Raw genomic sequence first — 24,632 nt, 5'->3', positions numbered from 1 at the left:
GTTTCTATTTATGGGCAATATCTGAAAGTTAGACATGAAGTGAGAGGCCTTAGTTTACAGAGGAGAGGAAATCCAGGGACCCACACTTTAAGCTGGTCATGTTTTTGTTTTCCTCCCACTCCAACTGGTTCCATTTAATAGTTTCTTGCAACATATTTAGTTTATATTATAGTACGTAGTACATGTAAACTTTCACTGGGATTATTATTCTGAGTTCAGAATTTATGATCATGAAAATGACATCTAAGTGAAGAGTAGGCACGCTAGCATTATAACAGGAAACAAACCTATATTGTGTTCTTGGTCAAATTTGACTACTATTTTTGAACATTTTTCTTAACCCAGCAGTATTTTATACTGTTAACCACCACTCATTTCCCGAAACTATTTTATTCCTTGAGAGGGAGACCTACTGGCAAAAAAATTCCTCAATTTTTGTTTGTATGAGAAAGTGTTTATTTCTCTTTAATTTTCAAAGGACAATTTCACAGGGTGGAGAATTCTGGAGGGGTGTGTGTGTGTGTGTTCTTGGAACACCAAATGTTTTGCCCTACTGTTTTCTTGTTTCCTTGTTGACTGAAGAGAAGTTGGAAGTAATTCTTATAGTTGAGCCTCTATAGGTAAAAAGATTTTTCCTTTAGATTCTTTCCAGATTTGTTCTTTGCCTCTGATTTTCTGCGGTTTCAATATGATATATCTAGTTGTTATTTTTTGACATCTAGTCTACTTAGTGTTTTCTGAGTTTGCTGAATCTGTGGGTTGGTGTCTGATCAACTTTGTGAAATTATCAGGCATTATTGCTTCAAATAATTCTGCTTTATTTTTCTTCTCCTCTGGTATTACCATCATGCATATGCTACTCCTTTTGTAGTCGTTCCACAGTTCTTGGAGAGAGATATATATCTCCAAGATATATATTTCTATATATAAATATATAGAAATATATATTTATATATAAATACATAGAAATATATATTTATATATAAATACATAGAAATATATATTTATATATAAATACATAGAAATATATATTTATATATAAATACATAGAAATATATATTTATATATATATAAATATATATATTTATATATAAATATATATTTATATATAAATATATATATAAATATATAAATATAAATATATTATATATGATATATTTATATATCATATATAATATAAATATATATTTATATTATAAATATATATTTATTATATATAATATATATATATTATATATAATATAAATATTTATATTATATATAATATAAATATATATATTATATATAATATATATATATTATATATAATATAAATATATATTTATATATTATATATAATATAAATATATATATTTATATTATATATAATATAAATATATATTTATATTATATATAATGTCATATAATATATATTACATTATATATTATATATATTATATATATAATATATGCTACATTATATATTATTATATATATTATATATATAATATATAATAACATAATGTAATAATTATATATAATGTAATATAAATCTAATATATATTATATAATTAATTATATTATATATAAAATTATATAATATATAATATAATTAATATATTAATATAATATATTATATATTATATATAAATATATATATAAATATATATATTTGTATATAAACATATATAAATATATATTTGTATATAAACATATATAAATATATATTTGTATATAAATATATATATATTTGTATATAAACATATATATATATTTGTATATAAACATATATATATTTGTATATAAACATATATACATATATATATTTGTATATAAATATATACATATATATATTTGTATATAAATATATACATATATTTGTATATAAATATATACATATATTTGTATATAAATATATACATATATTTGTATATAAATATATACATATATTTGTATATAAATATATACATATATTTGTATATAAATATATACATATATTTGTATATAAATATATACATACATATATTTGTATATAAATATATACATATATATATTTGTATATAAATATATATGTATATATAAATATATATATGTATATAAACATATATATATTTGTATACAAATATATATATTTATATACAAATATATATATTTGTATATAAATATATATATTTATATACAAATATATATATTTGTATATAAATATATATATTTATATAAATATATATATTTGTATATAAATATATATATTTATGTAAATATATATATTTGTATACAAATATATATATTTATATATAAATATATATATTTGTATATAAATATATATACTTGTATATAAATATATATACTTGTATATAAATATATATATGTATATAAATATATATAGATATATGTATATTATATATAATATATATTATATATTATATATTATATATAATATATATTATATATAATATATAATATTATATATAATATATAATGTATAATATATAATATATAATATATATTATATATTATATATTATATATTATACATATTATACATAATATATATTATATAATATATAATATAATATATAATATATTATATTATATATTAATATATAAATATATATTTATATATGTATATATATTTATATATTTATATATTATATAATATATAATATATAAATATATAAATATATATACATACATAAATATATACATATATAAATATATACACACATATATATTTATATACATATATATTTATATAAATATATAAATATATAAATATATATATTTATATATACGTATATATTGTATATATAAAAAAATATATATATTTATATATATTTTTAAATTTTGAGATGGAGTCTCTGTTGCCAGGCTGGAGTGCAGTGGTGCCATCTCTGCTCACTGCAACTCTGTCTCCTGGGTGCAAGCGACTACCTTGCCTCAGCCTCAGCCTCTGGAGTATGTACGACTACAGGCACGTGCCACCCCACCTGGCTAATTTTTTTTTTTCTCGTATTTTAGTGGAGAGGAGATTTTGCCATGTTGGCCAGGATGGTCTCGATCTCCTGACCTCGTGGATCCGCCCACCTCAGCCTCCCAAAGTGCTGAGATTACAGGCGTGAGCCACTGCACCAGGCCAGTTCTTAGATATTTTGTTTCATTTTTTTCAGTATTCTCTTCGATTTTCAGTTTTGGAAGTTTCTATTGACATATCCTCAAGCTCACTGTTTCCTTCCTCAGCTCTGTCCAGCCTACTACTGGCCCCAAGAGAGGCTTCATTTCTGTAACAATGTTTTTGAATCCTAACATTTATTTTTTAAATTATTTCTTAGATTTTCCATCTGTCTGATGACATTGTCCATTTCTTCTTGCATGCTATCTACTTTTTTCTATTAAAACCCTTTACATATTAATCAAGTTGTTATGAACTTTGAATCTCATAATTCCAACATCTCTACCATGTCTGTATCTGGTTCTGATGCTTACTTTGCCTCTTCAAACCGTGTTTTTGTCTTTTAGTATTGCTTGTAATTTTTTGTTGAAAGCTGGACATGATATTCTACGTTAAAGAACCTGTGCTAAATAGATATGTTGGAAAGGTGTTGGGCGGGGGGGAAGCATTCTGTAGTCCTATGATTAGGTTTTAGTCTTTTAGTGAACCTTTGTCCTTCACTCCTACTTCGGAGTTTTTCCTACTCCTTTAAATAAGACACAATGACTAGAGCGGGGCTGGAGCTAGAGTTTTCCCTTCTCCCGCCTGAAAAGCAAGACAGAGCTGCAGTTGAGTATTTCCTTTCCCCCAGGTAAATTACGCTCTGCTAAACCCCAGCAGTTCAGGTCGTGATGGAAGAGTTTCTCTTGAGGGCAGCCCTTGTTAAGAAGAACACAATGCTCTGGACATATTTCAGACTGGCTCCTTTTCCCTTCTAATTCTAGAAGCATAAGAAAAGTTTTCTCTGATTGTCACTGTGAGAACCGGATAGCTTCCTGGGGGTAGACACATAATAGGGGTAGACACATAATAGTATGGAGACATCTAAAACTAGGGCCCCTGGAGTTGTTTACTCTCAGACTTGTCCACACTGAGCTTCTATCTATTCTTCAGTTATAGTTTAAATTTTTCTACCCTGGTACTGGTTCTCTTGGAAGTTTCTGCTCATGAATTTCTGCTCTGGTAAGTTATAATTAGTTATATCCACTTGTCTGTCTCTAGTTTGGGAAATAGCTGTCTTGTGATCTCAATTCTCTAACAGATCTAAGAAGCGTTGTTAATTTTCAGTTTCTTCAGATTTTTACTTGTTGTTAGAATAGAATGATGAAATGACAACTTCCAAGCGCTGTACATGCTGGACACAGAAACCAAAGTCTGTCTATACTGTACTTTTTAAAAATATAATTATGTACATAGTTGCCTTTACCAAGGTTCTTTGCTTCTTCATGTTGGATTAGAATTACTGTCTTGGGACATTTGCTTCAGTCTGAAGAATATTTTTTTTTGTTGTTTCTTGTAAGGTGCATCTACTAGTAATTCTCCTAAATTCTTAAAAATGTTTCTATTACACAATCATCTTTGAAATATAGTATTGCTGGCTATAAGATTTTTACTTGGCAGTAGCTGTTTTATTTTAACATTTTGGATATGTCACCCCATTGTCTTCTAGCCTCCATGTTCCTGATGGGAGATAAGCTGAGAAAATCTTACTGAAGTTTTCTTGTATGTAATGAATTGCTTTTGTCTTACCGTCTTTATCTTTCAATATTTTGAGTAGATATACATATAGATATTTTGCTCCTTTACCTCTCTATTATTTCTGGTACTCCATTAGCTATATACTGGTACACTTAATGGTATTCTACATTTATGGAAAGCTCTACTCATATTTTTAAGTAGTTTTTCTTTTTTTTCCCACTTACATAATATCTATTAATCTATTAATTTAACTGAACTTCTTCCAGCTCAAATATATTGCTGAGTCATTCTATTACCTTTTTAATAATTTCACTTTACTGTTATTCTATATTTGATGAAGCATTGTCATCATTTTTTCTTTTTTTAATCCATGGTTTCCTTTAGTTCTTTGTATTTATAATAGCTGCTTTGAAATCTTTGTCTGCCAAGTCTTAACTTAGTCCAAATATTTCTGCAGTTTTTGTTGCCTGATATTTTTGGTGCGTATATGGATTGTACTTTCTGTTTTTTTCCTCTGGATTCTAATCGTCCCCAGTGGATTGGTTTGGTAATTTGGCTGGACTATTTTATTGCAATCTGTTTTCCTTGTAATGTGAAACTTTTGATGTTGCTCCTAAAAGGGTACAGGCTTAGGATGTACGTGATAACCTTGTGATGACAATGACTATAATCAAGGCGCTTTAAAACACCCTTTTTGTTGTTTCTCTCTGTTAAACCATCTGCTTCTGCTATTGTAACACCCAGCTATTAGCTTACACCAATTGCAGGCTGATTGCTAAATTGTTTTCAACATGCCTTGGAGCATAAATTGCTCCATAGTCTGATCAATTAAATCTAAGTGCTTTTGCAAAAATAGTCTTTGAACCTAGCCCTTGAAGCTTATTTCTTCCCTCTAACCCCCAAAGAACCATCCTTAGTGACCTTTCTTTGGTTGTCTTTGTTAAACATCTAGCTGGTGTATAATTTAGTTTTTTTTTTAATATCTACCATCTTTTCTTAATTGTTTACCATCACAATCTGCATTGATTTTGACAGCATCCTTAGGCTTAAACTTTCCTACCCTCTGTTGTAATTAAGTTATCTTAAAAGAGGTACAGACCAGAATTTTACTCTTGGACATTTATCTCCAAGAAATGAAAACTGTGTTCTCTCAGAAACTTGAATTCAAATGTTCATAATACTTTAATTAATAATGAAAAACTAGAAATTTCTTCAATGCATTTCAGTGGGTGAATGGTTACCAAAAGCAGAGTAAATCCATACTATGACATATACTAACTAAAACAAAGCCAGTTTCAAAAGCTGACATACTGTGTGGTAGGACTTATACAAAGTTATTGAAATATAAAAAAAGTCAGTATGGGAAAAAGATTAATGATTGTCAGGGACTAGGAATTATGGGAGAGTTTGATGTGTATGTCTATAAAAGGGGAAGGCATCAAAAAGTCTTGTCTTTATAATATAGTTCTGTATCTTAATGTGATTATAGTTATATGTTACTACACATGTGATCATGTTGCACAGAACTACACACATGCCAGCATAAGATCACGTATACCTGATGAAATATGACAAATCTCTGTGAATTGCATCAATATTAATTTTCTGATTTTCATATTATATTATAGTTAGGCAAAATGTTAACATAAAGAAGGTTCACTAAATGGTACACAGGACCTTCCTGTGCATTTCTTTGAAATGTCCCATGAATATGAAACTATTTCAAAACAGAAAGTCAAAAAGTTATTTCATGAATATAAATGTAAAGGTAAAGTTATGGAACTTTTTGAAGAAAACAAAACTTTTGGAGACCCAGAACTATACCAAGGGTTATTTTACATGAGAACAAATCATGATCCATGAGGAAAATTTGAACTTCATGAAAATTTAAAAAGCAGTTTTTATAAGGTACTTTCAGCAGAAACAAGGAAATATTATGACACTAAAAAGTGGATTGGTTAACATTAGGTTACTTCAGGTTATTTTTCCCTGCAAATGTTAAAGCAGAGGGGACTTTCTGATCACATAAGCTATAATTGACCTGTGTAAGGATTAGGCTTTAATCTCTCTCCTGATTTCTTGGAAAGTCAGATAAACAACTTAGTTTCAGTTTGGTTACATGGCACCTTAGGGTGAATGGCTCCATTTTAGTTTCTTCTGTTGGAGACTAGTGCAAGAACTCAGCTCAAAAATAACCTCCCATAAATTTTATTTAACAACCATCTTACAAAATCTTTCTAAGATGCAAAATTAACACACACTTAAAACTTTTGAATAATTTAATATTACTTTCATAAAAAGTTTACTTACCCAATTAGCTTAAATCTCAAATGTGACATTCTTTTATCAAAAGTAGTTACTTTTGATAGAGAAAGCTAAATTATTTTAACTGCATTCCCAGAGAAAGTTGTATACATCCTAAAAATGAATTTATAATTTATTTCTAGCTATGACATTTCTTCAATATGTCTAGTTTCCTATTAGCCTCTGACCTACTTGAACACAAGGATGGCATCCCTATATTTTGGAAAGAGCTGCTACAAAGGTCCCTGAAATGTATTCAAGTCCTTTTCCCCATTGTCTTGGATATTAGCACTTGGCTCCTTTTTAGTTATGTTAATATCTCTAGCAAGTGGTTGCTCTACAGCCTACTTGAATTCCTCTCCTTTCAAAGCTTTTTCTTGCTACAAAGCTAGGCTGAAAATTTTTCAAACTGTTATGCTCTGCTTCCTGATTAAATATAAATTTCAACTCTAAATCATTACTTTGCTCCCCCATCTGATTATGGATTGTTAGAAGCAGCCAGGCAACATCTTGAAAACTTTACTGCTTAGAAATTTTCTCTGCCAGATATCCTATATGGTCATCTTTAGTTCAAGCTTCCACAGATCCCTAGGGAATGAACAAAATGCAGCCAAGCTCTCTGCCAAGGCGTAACACACATGACCTTTGTTCCAGTTCCCAGAAGTTCCTCATTTCCTTCTGAGACCTTGGCAGCCTGGACTTAACTATCCATATCACTGTCAGCCTTTTGGTCACAGTCATTTTAACTAGTCTCTAGGAAGTTCCAAATGTTCCCTCATCTTCCTGTCTTTATCTGAGCCCTCTGAACTCTCCCAACCCATTACCCAGTTCCAAAACTGCTTCCAGATTTTCAGGTATCTTTATGGCAATGCCCCACTGCTAGTACAAATTTTCTGTTAGGCCATTCTTCATTGCTATAAAGAAATATGAGAAATTGAGGTCAATTTATAAAGAAAAGGGACTTAATTGGCTCACAGTTCTGCAGGCTTTACAGGAAGCATGGTGCTGGCATCTGCTCAGCTTTTATGGAGGCCTCAGGAAGCCTACAATCATGGCAGAAGGTGAAGGGGCAAAAGGTATGTCACAAGGGAAAAGCAGGAGCAAGCAAGAGAGAGTCAGGTGAGGGTGGTACCACACACTTTGAAATGGCCAGATCTTGCAAGAACTCACTATTACCAGGACAGCACCAAACCATGGGAGATTCACCCCCATGATACAAACACCTCCCACCAGGCACCACCTCTAGCACTGGGGATTATAATCCAGCATGAGATTTGGGCAAGGACAAATATCCAAACAATATATACACATTTTTTTTAAAAAAAGCAGCCATCCTAACCAGTCAAAGAAAATTAAGAAATTTAAATAATGAACATGTATTTCCTGTTTTGATTACTTGACTGATGAACAGAGATTTTAATAAAATCATGAGTAACTGTATTATTTATCATGCCTTCAGTGATGTATAGTAGACTTCAGAAATGTGTTCAAGTCATAGTCAGAAAGTCATTATTCTTTAATAGCAACACAATAAATCCTGAGATATTAATTATTATCAATTATCATGTGAATTAACAAAATATAGAAAAAATAAAGTCCTTAAGGTGTATAGGACTATTTAAATAAATATGACATACAACATATATCACAACGAAAAGCACATGGTTAAAAAGTAAATACTTCAGTGAAATAAAAATCTTGGCTATTTGGAGGTTAATTTTTTATGTTATTATTGTTTGTAAGTCAAACAAATATTTTATGTTTAGAAGGAAGTGTGGAAAAATGAATTGTAAAAAAGCCAACCTTATTTTGTTTCCTTCTACAAACTGGAGAAGACAATCAATATTTGATTTTGTTTTTAAATATTGCATGAAAGGTATACAAGCAAGAGTATTCCATAGAAGGACAACTTGAGAATGTCTGGCAAAAAAATTGAAATTAGGTAATTCTATTTTTATATTTTTGAGAACTGCCATACTGTGTTCCACAGTAGTTTTACAATTTTTCATTCCCACCAACAGTCCAAAAGGGTTCCAGTTTGCCCATATTCTTGCTAGGATTGTTATTTTCTGCTTTTTTAAAAAAACATATTGGCCATCCTAATGGGTGTGAGGAGATATCTCACTGTGGTTTTGATTTGCATTTCCCTAATGATTAGTGATATTGAGCATATTTTCTTGTGTCTGTGGGCCACAGAGGATGGGAAGTTGTTGTTGAATACATATTATTCAACGAGGAGTTATTCTTTACTGAGCACAGAATTTCACTTTTGCAAGATGAAAATGTTTCTGGAGACAAATGGTGATAGTTTCACAATATGAATGTACTTAGTACCACTGAACTGTACACAAAAAATGGTTAGAATGTGTATTTTACTACACAAAGTATTTTTATAAAGTGAATAAGGAAATTGTGAAAAAATTAAAGTCAGCAACCTGAATATTAACTATAAAATGAAAATTATTTCCATGTTAACTCTATTGTTTTCATGTGTGAACTTCATATTAATGGGGAAAAAAATAAAGACTAACCTTTTATTTTGTCTCCCTAAGCAGTAGGTTTTTCTAAGAAACAAAGTGTATAAAACTGAATAAATGGATTTTGATTGTTTTTACAGAGCCATTTCATAGTTTGCCTGGTAAATTATAAATCAATGCTAAGGTAGAAAAACATATACATTTATTTTATGTTTAGCTTTTTAGTTGGACTCCTTATAATATAGATAAGTTACCTATAATATAGATAAGAACCAAATTTATCTATAACATAGATAATGTAACATCTATAATATAGATAACCAAACTTATCTATAATAATCTTTGATTTTTAGCAATTATAAAGTAGGAATTCAGTAGTAAATATGGTTTAAAATAGGCAAGTGGCTACTACTAAACATATTGTGAATTTATATTTTTTCTGTTTTTCTTCATTATAGTAATTCATCCATTGTATCAGAAAGCGATGACGTGGGACATTAATATTGCACAGAACTTCCATAGCAAATAACCTAAAGGAACGAATGTGCTTTATTTATAACCTTACGTTATCCCCAATGCATTGTAAATGTCAAACTTTTGGAAAATAAAGCCTGCGTGCCCTCCCACGTGCCTCCTCCAGTGCCTCCTGCTGTGGGTGGGAACCCCCTGACTCCAAGTTCCAAGAGTCTCTGGGATTCACAGACCTGGGTCTGGGCCGTGCCCTCCAGACCCCACCGTTCTTGGGATCCGCTCGGCCTCCCCAGCCCTGGCCAGAAGCAGCCTCCATTCCATGCTCAGAAGCCATCACTGTGGCGAGGCCGCTGGCCACGCAATGCTCTCTTGCTGATCCTCTCAGGGCTGGGCCGGTTGACCTCCGCGGGTGATTGCAAGCGAAGAATTTTTGCTGCGTATGGGGACTGCATTTCAGTGTCCAGAGAGGAAGCATGTGTCACCCTCCCTGTTCCAGTAGCTCAGGCCAAGCTGTGCAGAAGAAACAGAGCTTGTTGCTCCAGAGCCCCAGAGCTTCAAGGCCAGGCGGGCATCATCCTCCTTGGTCTTGAACCTCAGGCCAGACTGGGGAGGGGCACGGTCAGAGCCTGCCCAGTTTCAGGGCCACCGTGCCATTGGCATCTGGTTGAACCTGCTAGTTGGAGGGCTCAGCCCAGAACTCAGACAGCTGTTCCTCACTTACCTGACTCTGCTCAAGAGGGTGCATTTCCTGGAGAGGTGGGGGAAGGAGGGAGGCCGGATGGGGTTTGACACCTACAGCCCATATTTCCTTTCCCATTCTGGGTTGAGGTCACCAAGACCCAGAGTGTGGGGGATGACTCTGGATAATACTCCCTCTTCTCTTCTAGGGGAGTCTCTTCCTGGAATTGGACAAAGTCTGGTTTTGTGGGGTGTGTGTGTGTGTGTGTGTGTGTGTGTGTATTGGGGCTTGGAACTATGGTGATGTAAGATGAGCAGACGAGTGAAGAAAGGATGCTGTGATACACTGGGAATGCTCACATGTTTTTCGTTACTGCAGATTCGGAAACACCATTTCTACAAATTGTATGGCCACAGAATATTAAGAAAGACACCAATAATGTTGATGTATCTATACACATTCATCTGTGAAATTATGTTTGTGCTCATATTTACTTTGTTCTTACATTTTGCCTGAGTGAAAATAAATGGTTTACTTACTTTTTCTTTCATTATTCTTCAAGTAGTATATGCATACTAGGGAAATAATTCTTAAATATTTAAAAATACAGTCTCAGAAAAAAACAAAAGAAAGCATACCAAATTCCTAGCACATAAAAAGGCTAAACAGCCAACTTGAACTTGATTTTAACTAGCTTTATTGAGACGTAACTAACATATCATACAATTCACCCATTTAAAGTATGCAATGCGCCAGATGTAGTGGCTCACTCGTGTAATCCCAGCACTTTGGGAGGCCAAGGTGGGCGGATCACGAGGTCAGGAGATCGAGACCATCCTGGCTAACACATTGAAACCCCATCTCTACTAAAAATACAAAAAATTAGCTGGGCATGGTGGCGGGTGCCTGTAGTCCCAGCTACTTGGGAGGCTGAGGCAGTAGAATGGCGTGAACCTGGGAGGCGGAGCTTGCAGTGAGCGGAGATCATGCCACTGCACTCCAGCCTGGGCGACAGAGCGAGACTCCGTCTAAAAAAAAAAAAAAAGTATGCAATGTAATAGTTTTAGTAAGATCACAGAATTATGCAACCATCACCATAATCAATTTTTCAACATTTCATCACCCAAAAAAGAAGCTCCAGAAATATTAGTAATCACTCCCCATTGTTTTCTCCTACTTTCCTTTACTTCACCTTTACTTCTCCTTTACTTCACCAGCCCCAGGCAATCACTTATCTACCTTCTAGCTCTATATATTTGTTTATTCTGAACCTCAAAAGACAAGAAAAGCAAGAATAGAAAACAAGGGATTACTTTAAACTAAAAAGCTTTGATATAGCAAAAGAAACAATAGAGTGAAGAGACAACCTATGTAATAGGAAATATTTGCAAATGATACATCAGGTAAGGGGTTAATATCCAAAATTTATAGGTGACTAAACTCAATAACAAGAAAACAAATAATATTATTTTGAAATGGGCCAAGGACCTGAATCGACATTTCTCAAAAGAAGCCATCCAAATGGCCAAGAATTGTATGAAAAAATGGTCAGCATCACTATCATCAGGGAAATGCCAGTGAAAATCACATGCAATGTGATGTCACTGCACACCTGTAGAATGGATCCTTTATTGACAAAAAAGTGCACAATTAAACATTTATGCTAAGAGATTTTTTCATACAAATTCTTAGAATTAGAAAATTTAGCAAAAGATACTTGAGCTCTGAAAAATTAATTAATACCATATGTACGATAATGGTTAGAAAGCTGAAAAGTGTTAAAGGAAGTGACACATCCAAGTCTCAATCACTTACTAGCTGTGTTTCAAAACAATTCTAATTTTCTTAACAGTAAAATAGGTAAAGTTATACCTAACTTGTGAGTATGCTGTGAGACTTTATGAGATATTTTATAAGGCGTTTAACCATGATACATAAAACTTGTTTTTTACATTTTTTGTTATTATGAGTAAGGTACAGGTAAGTTATGTTGTTGAAATATAGATTTGTGCCTTAAGCAACTGTGTATATTGTGATGCCATTACTTGATATCCAGAATGTAGAAGGCAAAATATATGTCTTTATTCTCAAACAATAGGATAAAAGAGGAAAGCAAAATATTTCATTGGCTTGTTTCCTATACAGTTTGTATCAAATACAGTTATAAGATACATCATGAAGTTCTACATATGAAAACCAATCCATGTAATAGAATGAAAGAAAAAAACCACATGGTCATCCTAAGTGAAGGAGAATAAGCATTTGATAAAATTCAGTATACTTAATGATAAAAAAGCCTCAAGAAGCTAGGAATAGAGGGAAACTATCACAAAATAGTTAAAAGTATATATGATAAACCCACAATGAATATCATATGTAATGGTGAGAGTGAAAACATTTACTCCAAGATGAGGAACAAGGTAATGATGTCAACTTTCACTGCTTCTATTCAACACAGTACTGGAAGATCTACTTAGAGCAATTAAGCAAGACAAAAAGCATCCAAACTGGAAAGACAAAGTAAAATCTCTGTTCTCAGTGGTAGAATCTTATCTATAGAGAACACTACACACAAATGCACACACATCCACACACACACACACACGCACACCATGCTATAACTAATAAATTCAGTGCAGTAGCAGGATACCAAATCAACACCCAAAAATTAGTTGCTTTTGTCCAGGCATGTGGTTCACATTTGTGATCTCAGCTACTTGGGAGGCTGAGGCAGGAGTATTGCTTGAGGGAAGAAGTTCAAGACCAACCTGGGCAAAATAGCAAGAAGTCATCTCTAAAACAAATTTTTTAAAAAATTAGCTGGCCCTGATGGCACACTTGTAGCCGAAAGGATCGCTTAACCCCAGGAGTTCAGGCCGCAGTGAGTTGTGATCATACCACTGCACTCCAGCCTAGGTGACAAAGCAAGACCTCATCTTGGAAAACAAAAGGAAAAAACTGTTGCATTTATTTACACTAACAATAAACAATCTAAAAGGGAAATTAAAAATTAAATATACAATAGCATTAAATAGAATGAAATAATTACAAATAAATTTAACCGAAGAGCTGCTGAAAGATATGTACAATGAAATCTACAAAATATTGTTTAAAGAAAGTAAAGACATAAGTAAATGGAAAGTTATCTCATGTGCATGGATTAGAAGACTTTATATTTAAGATGCCAGTATTATGTAAATTGATCAGATTCATGCAATCCCAAACAGAATCCTAATGGCTTTCATGCAGGAATAGAAAAACCTATTCTAAAATTCATATGGAATCTCAAAGGATTCTGACTAGCCAAAATAGTTCTGAAAAAGAACAAAGTTGGAGGACTCACACTTTCTGATTTTAAAATTACCTAAAAATCTACAGAAATTAATACAGCTGGATGTAAAGACAGATATACAGACCAAAGTAACAGACTAGAAAGACCACAAACAAACCTGCAGGAGTATAATTAAATGATCTTTAATAAAGTACCCAAGACAAATAGGGAAAGGGCAGTCTTTTAAACAAATCATGTTGGGAAAACCAGATTTCCACAAGCAAAAGGATAAAGTTGGACCCTTACCTAAGGCCACATACAAAAATTAACTCAAACTATATCAAAGACTTACATGTAAGGGTTAAAACTATAGAAGCCTTAGAAAAAAATATAGGCCAAAAGCTTCATGATGTTTAATTTGGGAATGATTTATTGGAGATGATATCAAAGGTACAAATAACAAAAGAAAAAAATAGACAAATCAGACCTTACAAAAATTAAAAACTTTTAAGCAAAAAAAAAAAAAAAGAGTGAAAAGGCAACCAACAGAATGAGAGAAAATATTTATAAATCACAACTTATAATGGATTAATATCCAGAATAGATATACAACTTCTAAAATTCAGCAACTTCTAAAACTCAAAGCAAAAAAACAGTTCAAAAGGACTTGAATAGATGTTTTTCCAAAGAAGACAAACAAATGGCCAAATAAGCACATGAAAAGATGTTTAACTCCAGAAACATTAAACAAAAAAATACAGAATCCTGAAAATAGCAAAAGACAGATAACTTTGTCACACACAAACAATGCTGCATAAGAATAATAGTTGATTTATCATTAGAAACCATGGAGGCCACAAGAGAGTAAGATGAAATAGTCAAAGTTCTGAAGGAAAGAAATGATCAATCAATAATTCTATATTGAGCAAAACCATCCTTCAAAAATGAAGAAGAAAATAAGACATTCTCAGATAGACAAAAACTGAGAGAATTTGGCACCAGCAGACCTACCCTATAAAAGAACTGAATCCATATGAACAAAAATTAGGCACCACTAAGGGTAACTATGAAGGTAAATATAAAAGACAATATAAGTTTATTTTGGTTGTAATTTTCATATCCTATCTTATTCAAAAGACAGCTACATAAAGCAATAATTATGAATCTAAATTGATGGGTACACAATAGTAAGTATGTAATTTGTGACAATAAGACAAAGTATACTGGAGCAGAGGACAGAGCTACATATAAGCTAAGCCTGTATACTATTGAAATTAAATTGGCATTACTCCAAACTGCATTGTTATAAATTAAGATATTAATGTAAATCTCAGACCAGTCACTAAGGAGACAATTCAAAAATATATGTTAAAGAAAATAAAATTAAAATAGTAACTCAAAAGTATCCATTTAACTCAAAGAAAGCAGTAATGGAGGGAAAAAAGGAAGAGAAAAGACATAAGACACAGAGAAAACCCAGGGTCCTTTCCAAGATGGCCGAATAGGAACAACTCTGGTCTGCAGCTCCCAGTGTGATCGATGCAGAAGACAGGTGATTTCTGCATTTCCAACTAAGGTACCTGGTTCATCTCATTGGTACTGGTTGGACAGTGGGTGCAGCCCACAGAGGGTGAGCTGAAGCAGGGCGGAGCATCGCCTCACCCAGGAAGCACAAGGGGTTAGGGGATTTTTCCTTTCCTAGCCAAGGGAAGCCATGACATACTGTACCTGGAAAAACGGGACAGTCTCACCCAAATACTGTGCTTTCCCATGGTCTTAGCAACTGGCAGACCAGGAGATTCTTTCCCATGCCTGGCTCGGCAGGTCCCAAACCTACGGAGCCTTGCTCACTGCTAGTGCAGCAGTCTGAGATCGACCTACGAGGCTGCAGCCTACACCTACAAAGAAACATAGACTCCTAGACAATAATAGTGGAAAAATTCAACACTCCATAAACAGCATTAGGCAGATCATCAAAGCAGAAAATTAATAGATATTCAGGACCTGAACTCAACATTGGACCAAATGTATCTGTTCGACATCTACGGAACTCTCCACCAGAAAATAACAGAATATACATTCTTCTCATTGCCACATGGCACATACTCTAAAGTCAACCACTTAATTGGACATAAAGCAATTCTTAGCAAATGCAAAAAAAAAAAAACCAAATTATACCAAACACACTCTCAGACCACAGTGCAATAAAAATATAAGTCAAGACTAAGAAAATCACTCAAAACCATGCAATTACATGAAAATTAAACATGCTCATGAATGACATTTGGGTAAATAATAAAATTAAGGCAGAAATCAAGAAGTTCTTTGAAACAAATGAGAACAAAGATACAGTGATACGGTTTGGCTGTGCCCCACCCAAATCTTGAATTGTAGCTCCCGTAATTCCCATGCATCATGAGAGGGACCTGGTGAGAGGTAATTGAATCATGGGGGTGGGTATTTCTTGTGCTGTTCTCATGATAGTGAATAAGTCTCACAAGATCTGATGGTTTTATAAAGAGCAGTTCCCCTCCACATGCTCTTTCTCGCCTGCTGCCATGTAAGATATGGCTTTGCTCCTCTTTTGCCTTCTGCCATGATTTTGAGGCCTCCCCAGCCACGTGGAACTGTGAGTCCATTAAACCTCTTTTTCTTTATAAATTACTCAGTCTTCGGTATGTCTTTATTAGCAGCATGAGAACAGACTAATACAGTAAATTGGTACCAGTAGAGAGGGGTGCTGCTGTAAAGATACCCAAAAATGTGAAAGCGTCTTTGGAACTGGGTAACAGGCAGAGGTTGGAACAGTTTGGAGGGCTCAGAAGAAAAGAGGAAAATGTGGGAAAGTTTGGAACTTTCTAGAGACTTGTTGAATGACTGATGAAAATGCTGATAGTGATATGAACAATGAAGTTCAGGTTGATGTGGTCCCAGCTGGAGATGAGGAACTTGTTGTGAACTGGAGAAAAGGTGACTCTGTGCTTTAGCAAAGAGACTGGTGGCTTTTTGCTCTTGCCCTAGAGATATGTGAAAATTTGAACTTGAGAGAGTTGATTTGGAGTATCTGGTGGAAGAAATTTCTAAGCAGCAATGGACTCAAGAGAAAGCAGAGCATAAAGGTTTGAAAATTTTGCAGCTTAATGATGTAATAGAAAAATAAAAACCCATTTTCTGGGAAAAAGAAAATCAAGCCTGCTGCAGAAATTTGCACAAGTAATGAGAAGCTGAATGTTAATCATCAAGACAATGGGGAAAATGTCTCCAGGCTATGTCAGAGAACTTCTTGGCAGAGTTAGTCAGAGGGTTGTTGTAGTGTAGGTCAGAAAAGTAAATCTCATGTAAGGTGTCTTTGTTTTGTGTTGCTATAAAGGAATATGTGAGACTGGGTACTTTTTTTTTTATTATAAAAAGGTTTATTCTGCTCACAATTCTGTTGGATGCAAGATTGATCTCTGGTGAAATCCTCAGGTGCTTCTACTCATGGTGGAAGGTAAATGGGAACAGGCACGTGCAAAGCTCACATGGTGAGAGAGGAAGCGAGACATAGGGGGAGGTGCCAGGCTCTTATTAACAACCGGCTCTTATAGGAACTAATAAGAGAGAACACACCCGTTACCATGAGGATGGCAGCCAGTAATTCATGAGGGATCTGCCCCCATGACCCAAACACCTCCCATTAGGACCCACTTTTAATACTGGAAATCAAATTTCAACATGACGTTTTGGGTGGACAAACATCCAAACTATAGTATTAGGTCTTAATGTCAATCAATATAACTTACACTTTAAAAGACTAATTTTTTGCAAATAGATTATAGATAGGCAAGGGGAAAAGTAGATGAAACAAGTATGGGGGCTGTAACAATAGTCAAGGAGAGTAACGATGGTAGTTCAAACTAGGAATGGTAAGTGTAGTCAAAGTTTGAATATTTTTTGAAAGTAAACCAATGGAGATAATTGACAAATTGAATGATTACTATGACATCATTACTTTATAATCCAGCAATTTCACTTCTAGGTAAATATCCAAGAGAAGTAGAAACATATGTCCACAAAAAACTGGTACATTAGAGTTCATAGCAGCATTATTCATAATAGAGAAAAAGTGGAAAGAGTCCAAATGTCTGTCAACTGATATATAACAAATAAAAATATAATAATGAATGGATGAAATGTACTTTATTTACAAAATGTGGTGTAACAATGAAATGCTGCATTTTTGGCCAGGTGTGGTGGCTCACACCTGTAATCCCAGCACTTTGGGAGGCTGAGGTGGGTGGATCACCTGAGGTCAGGAGTTTGAAACCAGCCTAGTCAGCATGGTAAACCCCCTCTCTACTAAAAATACAAAAATTAGCCAGGCATGGTGAGAGGTGCCTGTAATCCCTGCTACTTGGGGGGCTGAGGCAGGAGAATTACTTGAACCTGGGAGACAGAGGTTGCAGTGAGCTGAGATCATGTCACTGCACTCCAGCCTGGGCAAAAGAACAAGACTCTGTATCAAAAAAGAAAGAAAGAAAGAAAGAAAAAGAAAAAGAAAAGAAATGTTGCATTGTCATTTTTACACTGTAACAGCACATTGGAGGATTTGCAACAGAAGTCATGTGACTCATAATGCCAAAAACGTTTATTATCTGGCTCTTTACAGAAAAAAATATATGCTAACCACTGGACTAAATACAAGTTATGTGATAACTGATTGAATTAGAAAGCAAGGCCCATATGTATGCCTCTATGACAAACCTCTTTTAAATATAAAAATTTAGATAGGTCAAAAGTAAAAAGACAAATGTATCAGGCAAACACTAATTAAAGTAGGTCCAGGTACTTATCCTGATTTCAGATAAAATAGATATTCCAACAGACAGTTTTCAGTGAAAAAGGAGACATTACAAATTATAAGGGGAAAATTCTCCAAGAAGACATACAATACTAAATATGTATGCTTGACAGAAAACTGACAGATCTGAAAAGAGAAACAGACACGTCCTCAATTATAGTTGTAGATTTCATTATTCCTCTTTCAATATCTGTTAGAAGTGCTGAGAAGAAAATCAGTAAAGATATAGATGATGTGAAGAAAGCCATCAAGCGAATTGATCTAATTGGCATTCAGACACCCAACATCCGGATACACAATCTTCTCAAGTGCACATGGACCATTCACCAAGATAGATCATATTTTGGACCATAAAATAAATAATTACTGCTTTGGAAATTTTCTTGCTGCTTTAACTGCACTGTAAGAAAGTTGCAGAAGAACAATCTTCACAAGTAATTTATGATTAAAAGTTCCTAACCAGTGATGAGAAAGTCAGTGGCAGATTATACAGGGAGGGTAGATTTATTTTACAAATAAACTGGGAGAACTCTATTCTTATATCTGTGGATGCCTGAATGTTTGGCTGTGACTCTTGACTTAAGTGAGAGAAGGAATAGGTATAATTTGCTGTTTAAGGTGTAATTCCCTGAAAACCTCCAGGACCAATTGACTTACCTGGAAAACCTGGTTATACAACCTGGATTTTCATTCTATACATAAATGCATAAAGGCTCCACTGGGAACTTCTTTCATGAGCTTTCCTAGAGACAGAATTTATTCCACAAACCTTTGTCATTTCATGAAGAGATTAAGCCATGAGTCTCTGTGTACAGATATTAATAAGAACCCCAGGGACTTTGCACATGGATGTCTATTGGATCCCTGGGGCTCACCAGCACTCTCTCGTGACACCAAATCCTTCATCTTTGAATAGAACATTTAGTATGCCTATGCTCTACTGAGGCTTTGAGTCCCATCAAATATCCAATCTTAAATATCTTTATATGGTCCGAATCTGTAAATTATGTTCTCATCTTGAAACATAATGAAAGGAGCCGGGCACATTCCTCAGCCCCGGGCTCAAAACAAACAAACCCAGTACAAACACATCCCATCCTCCCATCTCACCACATATCGCCATATATCTCTCAAACTTCCTGAGCCCAGTACAAACACATCCCATCCTCCCATCTCACCACATACACCACATATCGCCATATAGCTCTCAAACTTCCTGAGCCCAGTACAAACACCACCAGGAAAGTCTCCGATAAGGAGACAGCCGTTCACAGTTTTACTGAAAAAGCGGGAACCAAAAGAATTCCTTTGTTCCCCTGTAACTCTCAGGCTATAAAAAGCAAACACTCGCATTGTTCAGGGCCCTTTTGTATGCTGTGGGATGGAGGGACCAGGTTCGAACTTGTAGTAAAGATCCTTGCCGCTTGGCTTTGACTCTGGACTCTGGTGGTCTTCTTTGGGGAACTAATGATCTGGGCATAACATCTGGGGGCTCGTCCGGGATTCCCCAAGCCCACCAGACCCCTGGTCAACGGATCTGCTAGGATCGATCTACTGATAGGTGAGCTGGCTCGTCTCCGTTTGTCTGTCTGTGTCTGTTCTGAATCCGAATCTGTGACTCGCGAGGTCTGAAACTGGAGCTGGCACAGTCCTGGCGGACGTGCTATAGGACGGCCAGCGGAGACCGGTGGGAGACGTTCCCTGGCTCTCATCTGATCTATATTGCAATCTGAGCTGCCCCGGCTTGGCGGGCAGCAGCTGTCTCTGATCTGAGCTGCCCCGGTTTGGCGGGCAGCAGCTGTCTCTGATCTGAGCTGCCCCAGTTTGGCAGGCAGCAGCTGTCTCTGATCTGAGCTGCCCCGGTATGGCGGGCAGCAGCTGTCTCTGATCTGAGCTGCCCCGGTTTGGTGGGCAGCAGCTGTCTCTGATCTGGGCTGCCCCAGCGCGACCGCGACCCAGGCAGCTAACTCTGACCTGGGCTTCCGGTGTGCGCTTGCGATCTGAACTGCCCCGGTTTGGCGGGCAGCGGCTGTCGCTGATCTGGGCTGCCCCAGCGCGACTACAATCTAGGCAGCTAACTCTGACCAAGGCTGCCAAAGTGCACCTGCAATTAGATATCATTAATAAGTCAAATCAGATTTCCTTTACAGGGATTCAAACCCACATTCCTTTATAGGAAGAGACTACAAATTATTACAGGATGGGTAATACCCAGAGCACTCCCCTATCTCTCCTTACGAGTAATTTCAAAGAAGTTAGAGCAAGGGGCCATGATCTTGGTATAGAAATCAGGAAAGGAAAGCTAATTACTCTGTGTCGCTCCGAATGGCCTGCCTTTGATGTGGGGTGGCCACCCGAAGGGACCTTCTGACTTGCTGTCATCACTAAAGTCCAAGATTTTCCTACCTGGGCGTGCGGGCCACTTAGATCAAATCCCATATATCCTCATATGGCAGGACCTTGTTGAGAACCCGCCTCCTTGGCTGTCCCCTTTCCAATTAGCCTCTGAACCCTGTAAGGCACTGGTTGCTCGACCACTAAAATCCAAGCAGCCAACTGCACCCCCCCCATCCTGTTCTACCTGACAGCGGGGACCCACTGTTCACAGAATCCCCTCCGTACCCCTCCAGGCCCCAGGCCCCAGCCCCCCTGGCTGAGCTGCGGGAGGGAGCAGGCGGACGGGAGGCGGCCGGCACACACGGGCCCGCTGAAAGGGAAAGTAACTTTGAAGGGCCGGTGGGGCGGACGCGAGGGCGCACTTCGCGGACTAGCCTCCCTCAGCCGCCTGACTCCACGGTGGCTTTACCCCTTTGGGAAATAGGACCCCCAGATGACACAGGAATCCCCAGGCTCCAGTACTGGCCATTCTCCACCAGTGATCTGTATAACCGGAAGACTCAGAGTGCTCGGTTTTCAGACAACCCCAAAGATTTACTGGCTTTACTGCATAGTGTCATGTTCACCCACCAGCCCACTTGGGATGATTGTCAGCAGCTCCTCCGAATCTTGTTCACCATGGAGGAGCGAGAGAGAATACAGATAGAAGCTAGAAAGCTGGTCCCGGGGGACGACGGTCAACTGACTGCCAACCCCGACCTCATAAACGCAACCTTTCCTCTGACCAGGCTGGCGTGGGACTACAATACGGCAGAAGGTAGGGGACGGCTACACCTTTATCGCCAGACTCTAATGGCAGGTCTCCGGGCAGCTGCTCGCAAGCCCACTAATTTGGCTAAAGTATATTCTATTCTGCAGGGGAAGACAGAGAGCCCAGCTACCTACTTAGAAAGATTAATGGAAGCTTTTAGACAGTACACCCCCATAGATCCAGAGGCTCCAGGAAGTCAGGCAGCTGTTGTAATGTCTTTCATAAATCAGGCAGCCCCAGATATTAAGAGAAAACTCCAGAAATTAGAAGACTTGGAGGGAAAGTGGATTCAGGACCTCCTTCAGATAGCCCAGCGGGTTTACAATAACAGAGATACTCCAGAGGAAAAGCAATTTAAGGCCACTGAAAAAATGACCAAGGTCCTGGCAGCAGTGGTACAGAAAGAGCATCTACAGCCAGAGTACACCCAACCTAGGCGGCCCCCCCGGCATGATAATCTGAGCAAAGACCAATGTGCCTATTGTAAGGAGGCTGGCCACTGGGTAAGAGACTGCCCCAAAAAGAAACCACGAGGACAGGGACCCGGACCCCCTAGGTCTACACACGTACTAGTCACTCAAGACGAAGACTAGGGAAGACGGGGTTCGGACCCCCTCCCCGAACCTAGGGTAACTTTGCAAGTGGAGGGGTCCCCAGTCCAGTTCTTGGTCGATACGGGAGCACAGCACTCAGTCTTAGTTAAAACTAATGGGAAATTATCCTCCAAATCCTTGTGAGTACAAGGGGCCACAGGAGTTAAGAAATACCCATGGACAACACAAAGAACAGTAAACCTTGGAGCCAAGAATGTAACCCATTCTTTCCTGGTCATCCCTGAGAGCCCCTGTTCCCTATTGGGGAGAGACCTGCTAACTAAAATGGGAACACAGATCCATTTCCTCCCTGAGGGGCCCATCGTGACCAACTCCCACAATCGACCCGTGTCCGTCCTGACTATAAACCTAGAAGATGAGTACCAGCTCCACCAGGAGAAAGCGGCCCCTGACCAGGACATAGCAACCTGGCTCCAGCAATATCCAGAAGCGTGGGCGGAGATGGGGGGCTTAGGTCTAGCAAAACACCGTCCTGCCTTATTTATTGAACTAAAGCCTGGGACAGACCCCGTGCGGGTACGCCAATACCTGATGCCCCTAGGGGCCAAGAAAGGGATTGCCCCGCATATCCGCCGGCTCCTTGACCAAGGGTTCCTTCGCCCATGTCACTCACCCTGGAATACTCCATTGTTGCCGGTACGAAAACCTAATAGTGGAGAATACAGACCTGTACAAGACTTAAGAGAAATCAACAAGAGGGTTGTGGACATACATCCAACTGTACCTAACCCATATACCCTCCTAAGTACCTTAAACCCTAAACATCAATGGTACACTGTTTTAGACTTGAAAGATGCTTTCTTCAGTTTGCCTTTAGCCCCTCAGAGCCAAAAGCTGTTCGCCTTCGAGTGGAATGACCCTGATAGGGGCATAAGTGGCCAACTGACATGGACCAGGCTGCCGCAGGGATTCAAAAACTCTCCTACCCTGTTCGATGAGGCCCTCCATGAAGACCTGGGATAATTTTCCTGCCCCCAATGACCTTAAACCCTGCCTCGCTGCTGCCCAACCCGGACCTGGATGCCCCACTCCATGACTGCACCAAGATAATAGCTCAGGTGCACGGAGTTCGAGAAGACCTGCAGGACCGCCCACTTCCTGACGCCGACCTCGTCTGGTTCACTGATGGGAGCAGCTTCATGCATCAAGGCCAGAGGTACGCTGGAGCGGCAGTAACTTCAGAGACTGAGGTAATCTGGGTGGAACCCCTGCCCCCGGGGACATCGGCCCAGAAGGCCGAACTGATAGCGCTCACCCAAGCTCTTACCTTAGGGGCGGGGAGAAAGCTGACAGTATATACAGACAGCCGATATGCTTTTGCAACGGTGCGTATACATGGGGCCATTTACAGGGAGCGAGGGTTACTGACGGCTGAAGGAAAAGAGATAAAAAACAAGCAAGAGATCCTAGCTCTGCTAACAGCCCTATGGAGGCCAGAAAAGCTAGCCATTGTACATTGCCCAGGGCATCAGAAACTAACTACTCCAACTGCTCAAGGCAACTTTCTGGCAGACCAAACTGCAAGGAATGTGGCGAAGGCTCCCAGCCAACTCCTTGCACTCCAGCTCCCTGACCCGGGCCCCCGGGACTTGCCATATTTCCCTGAATATTCAGAACAAGATCTCCAGTGGATTGACAAACTTCCCCTGAAACAAATCCAGAATGGATGGTGGACTGATACTAATGACCAAACCATCCTACCAGAAAAATTAGGACAACAGGTGTTAGAACACATCCACCGAACCACCCACCTGGGGGCCCGGCGGATGATAGACCTGATCAGACGCTCCAAGCTCAAAATCAGACATATAGCTGAGACGGCCAGCAGTATCGTGACAAGTTGCAAAGTCTGCCAGCTTAACAACGCATACCCCCAATCTCAAGCTGCAGCAGGAACAAGGCTCAGGGGAACCAGGCCCGGTATCTACTGGGAAGTAGATTTTACCGAAATAAAGCCAGGAAAGTACGGGTACCGGTACTTACTTGTCTTTGTAGACACTTTTTCAGGGTGGACTGAAGCATTCCCAACCAAAAGAGAAACTGCTCAGGTCATAGCAAAGAAAATTCTGGAAGATATCCTTCCCAGGTATGGCTTCCCCATCCAGATAGGGTCAGATAATGGGCCCGCTTTCGTCGCTAAGGTAAGTCAGGACTTGGCTTCCA

At 37.3% G+C, this 24,632-nt stretch overlaps 1 protein-coding gene across 3 annotated transcripts in view; it reads left to right on the top strand.

Annotated features, from left to right (window-relative positions):
- ADAM18 (ADAM metallopeptidase domain 18) overlaps window positions 1-10,072 on the top strand; it is a 158,146-nt gene extending 148,074 nt beyond the window's left edge. For all 3 annotated transcript variants that reach the window (XM_019032000.3, XM_055348950.2, XM_063709321.1), the window contains one exon: window positions 9,905-10,072. In XM_019032000.3, the coding sequence (XP_018887545.3) occupies window positions 9,905-9,947 (43 nt within the window). In that variant the 3' untranslated portion in view covers window positions 9,948-10,072. The remainder of the gene's footprint in view (window positions 1-9,904) is intronic.
- Window positions 10,073-24,632: the final 14,560 nt, after the last annotated feature.

This window comes from Gorilla gorilla, chromosome 7 (assembly GCF_029281585.2).
Source record: "Gorilla gorilla gorilla isolate KB3781 chromosome 7, NHGRI_mGorGor1-v2.1_pri, whole genome shotgun sequence".
Taxonomy (NCBI): domain Eukaryota; kingdom Metazoa; phylum Chordata; class Mammalia; order Primates; family Hominidae; genus Gorilla; species Gorilla gorilla.
Note: the sequence above shows the minus strand (reverse complement) of the source record. Positions and strands in the feature narration are given on the sequence as shown.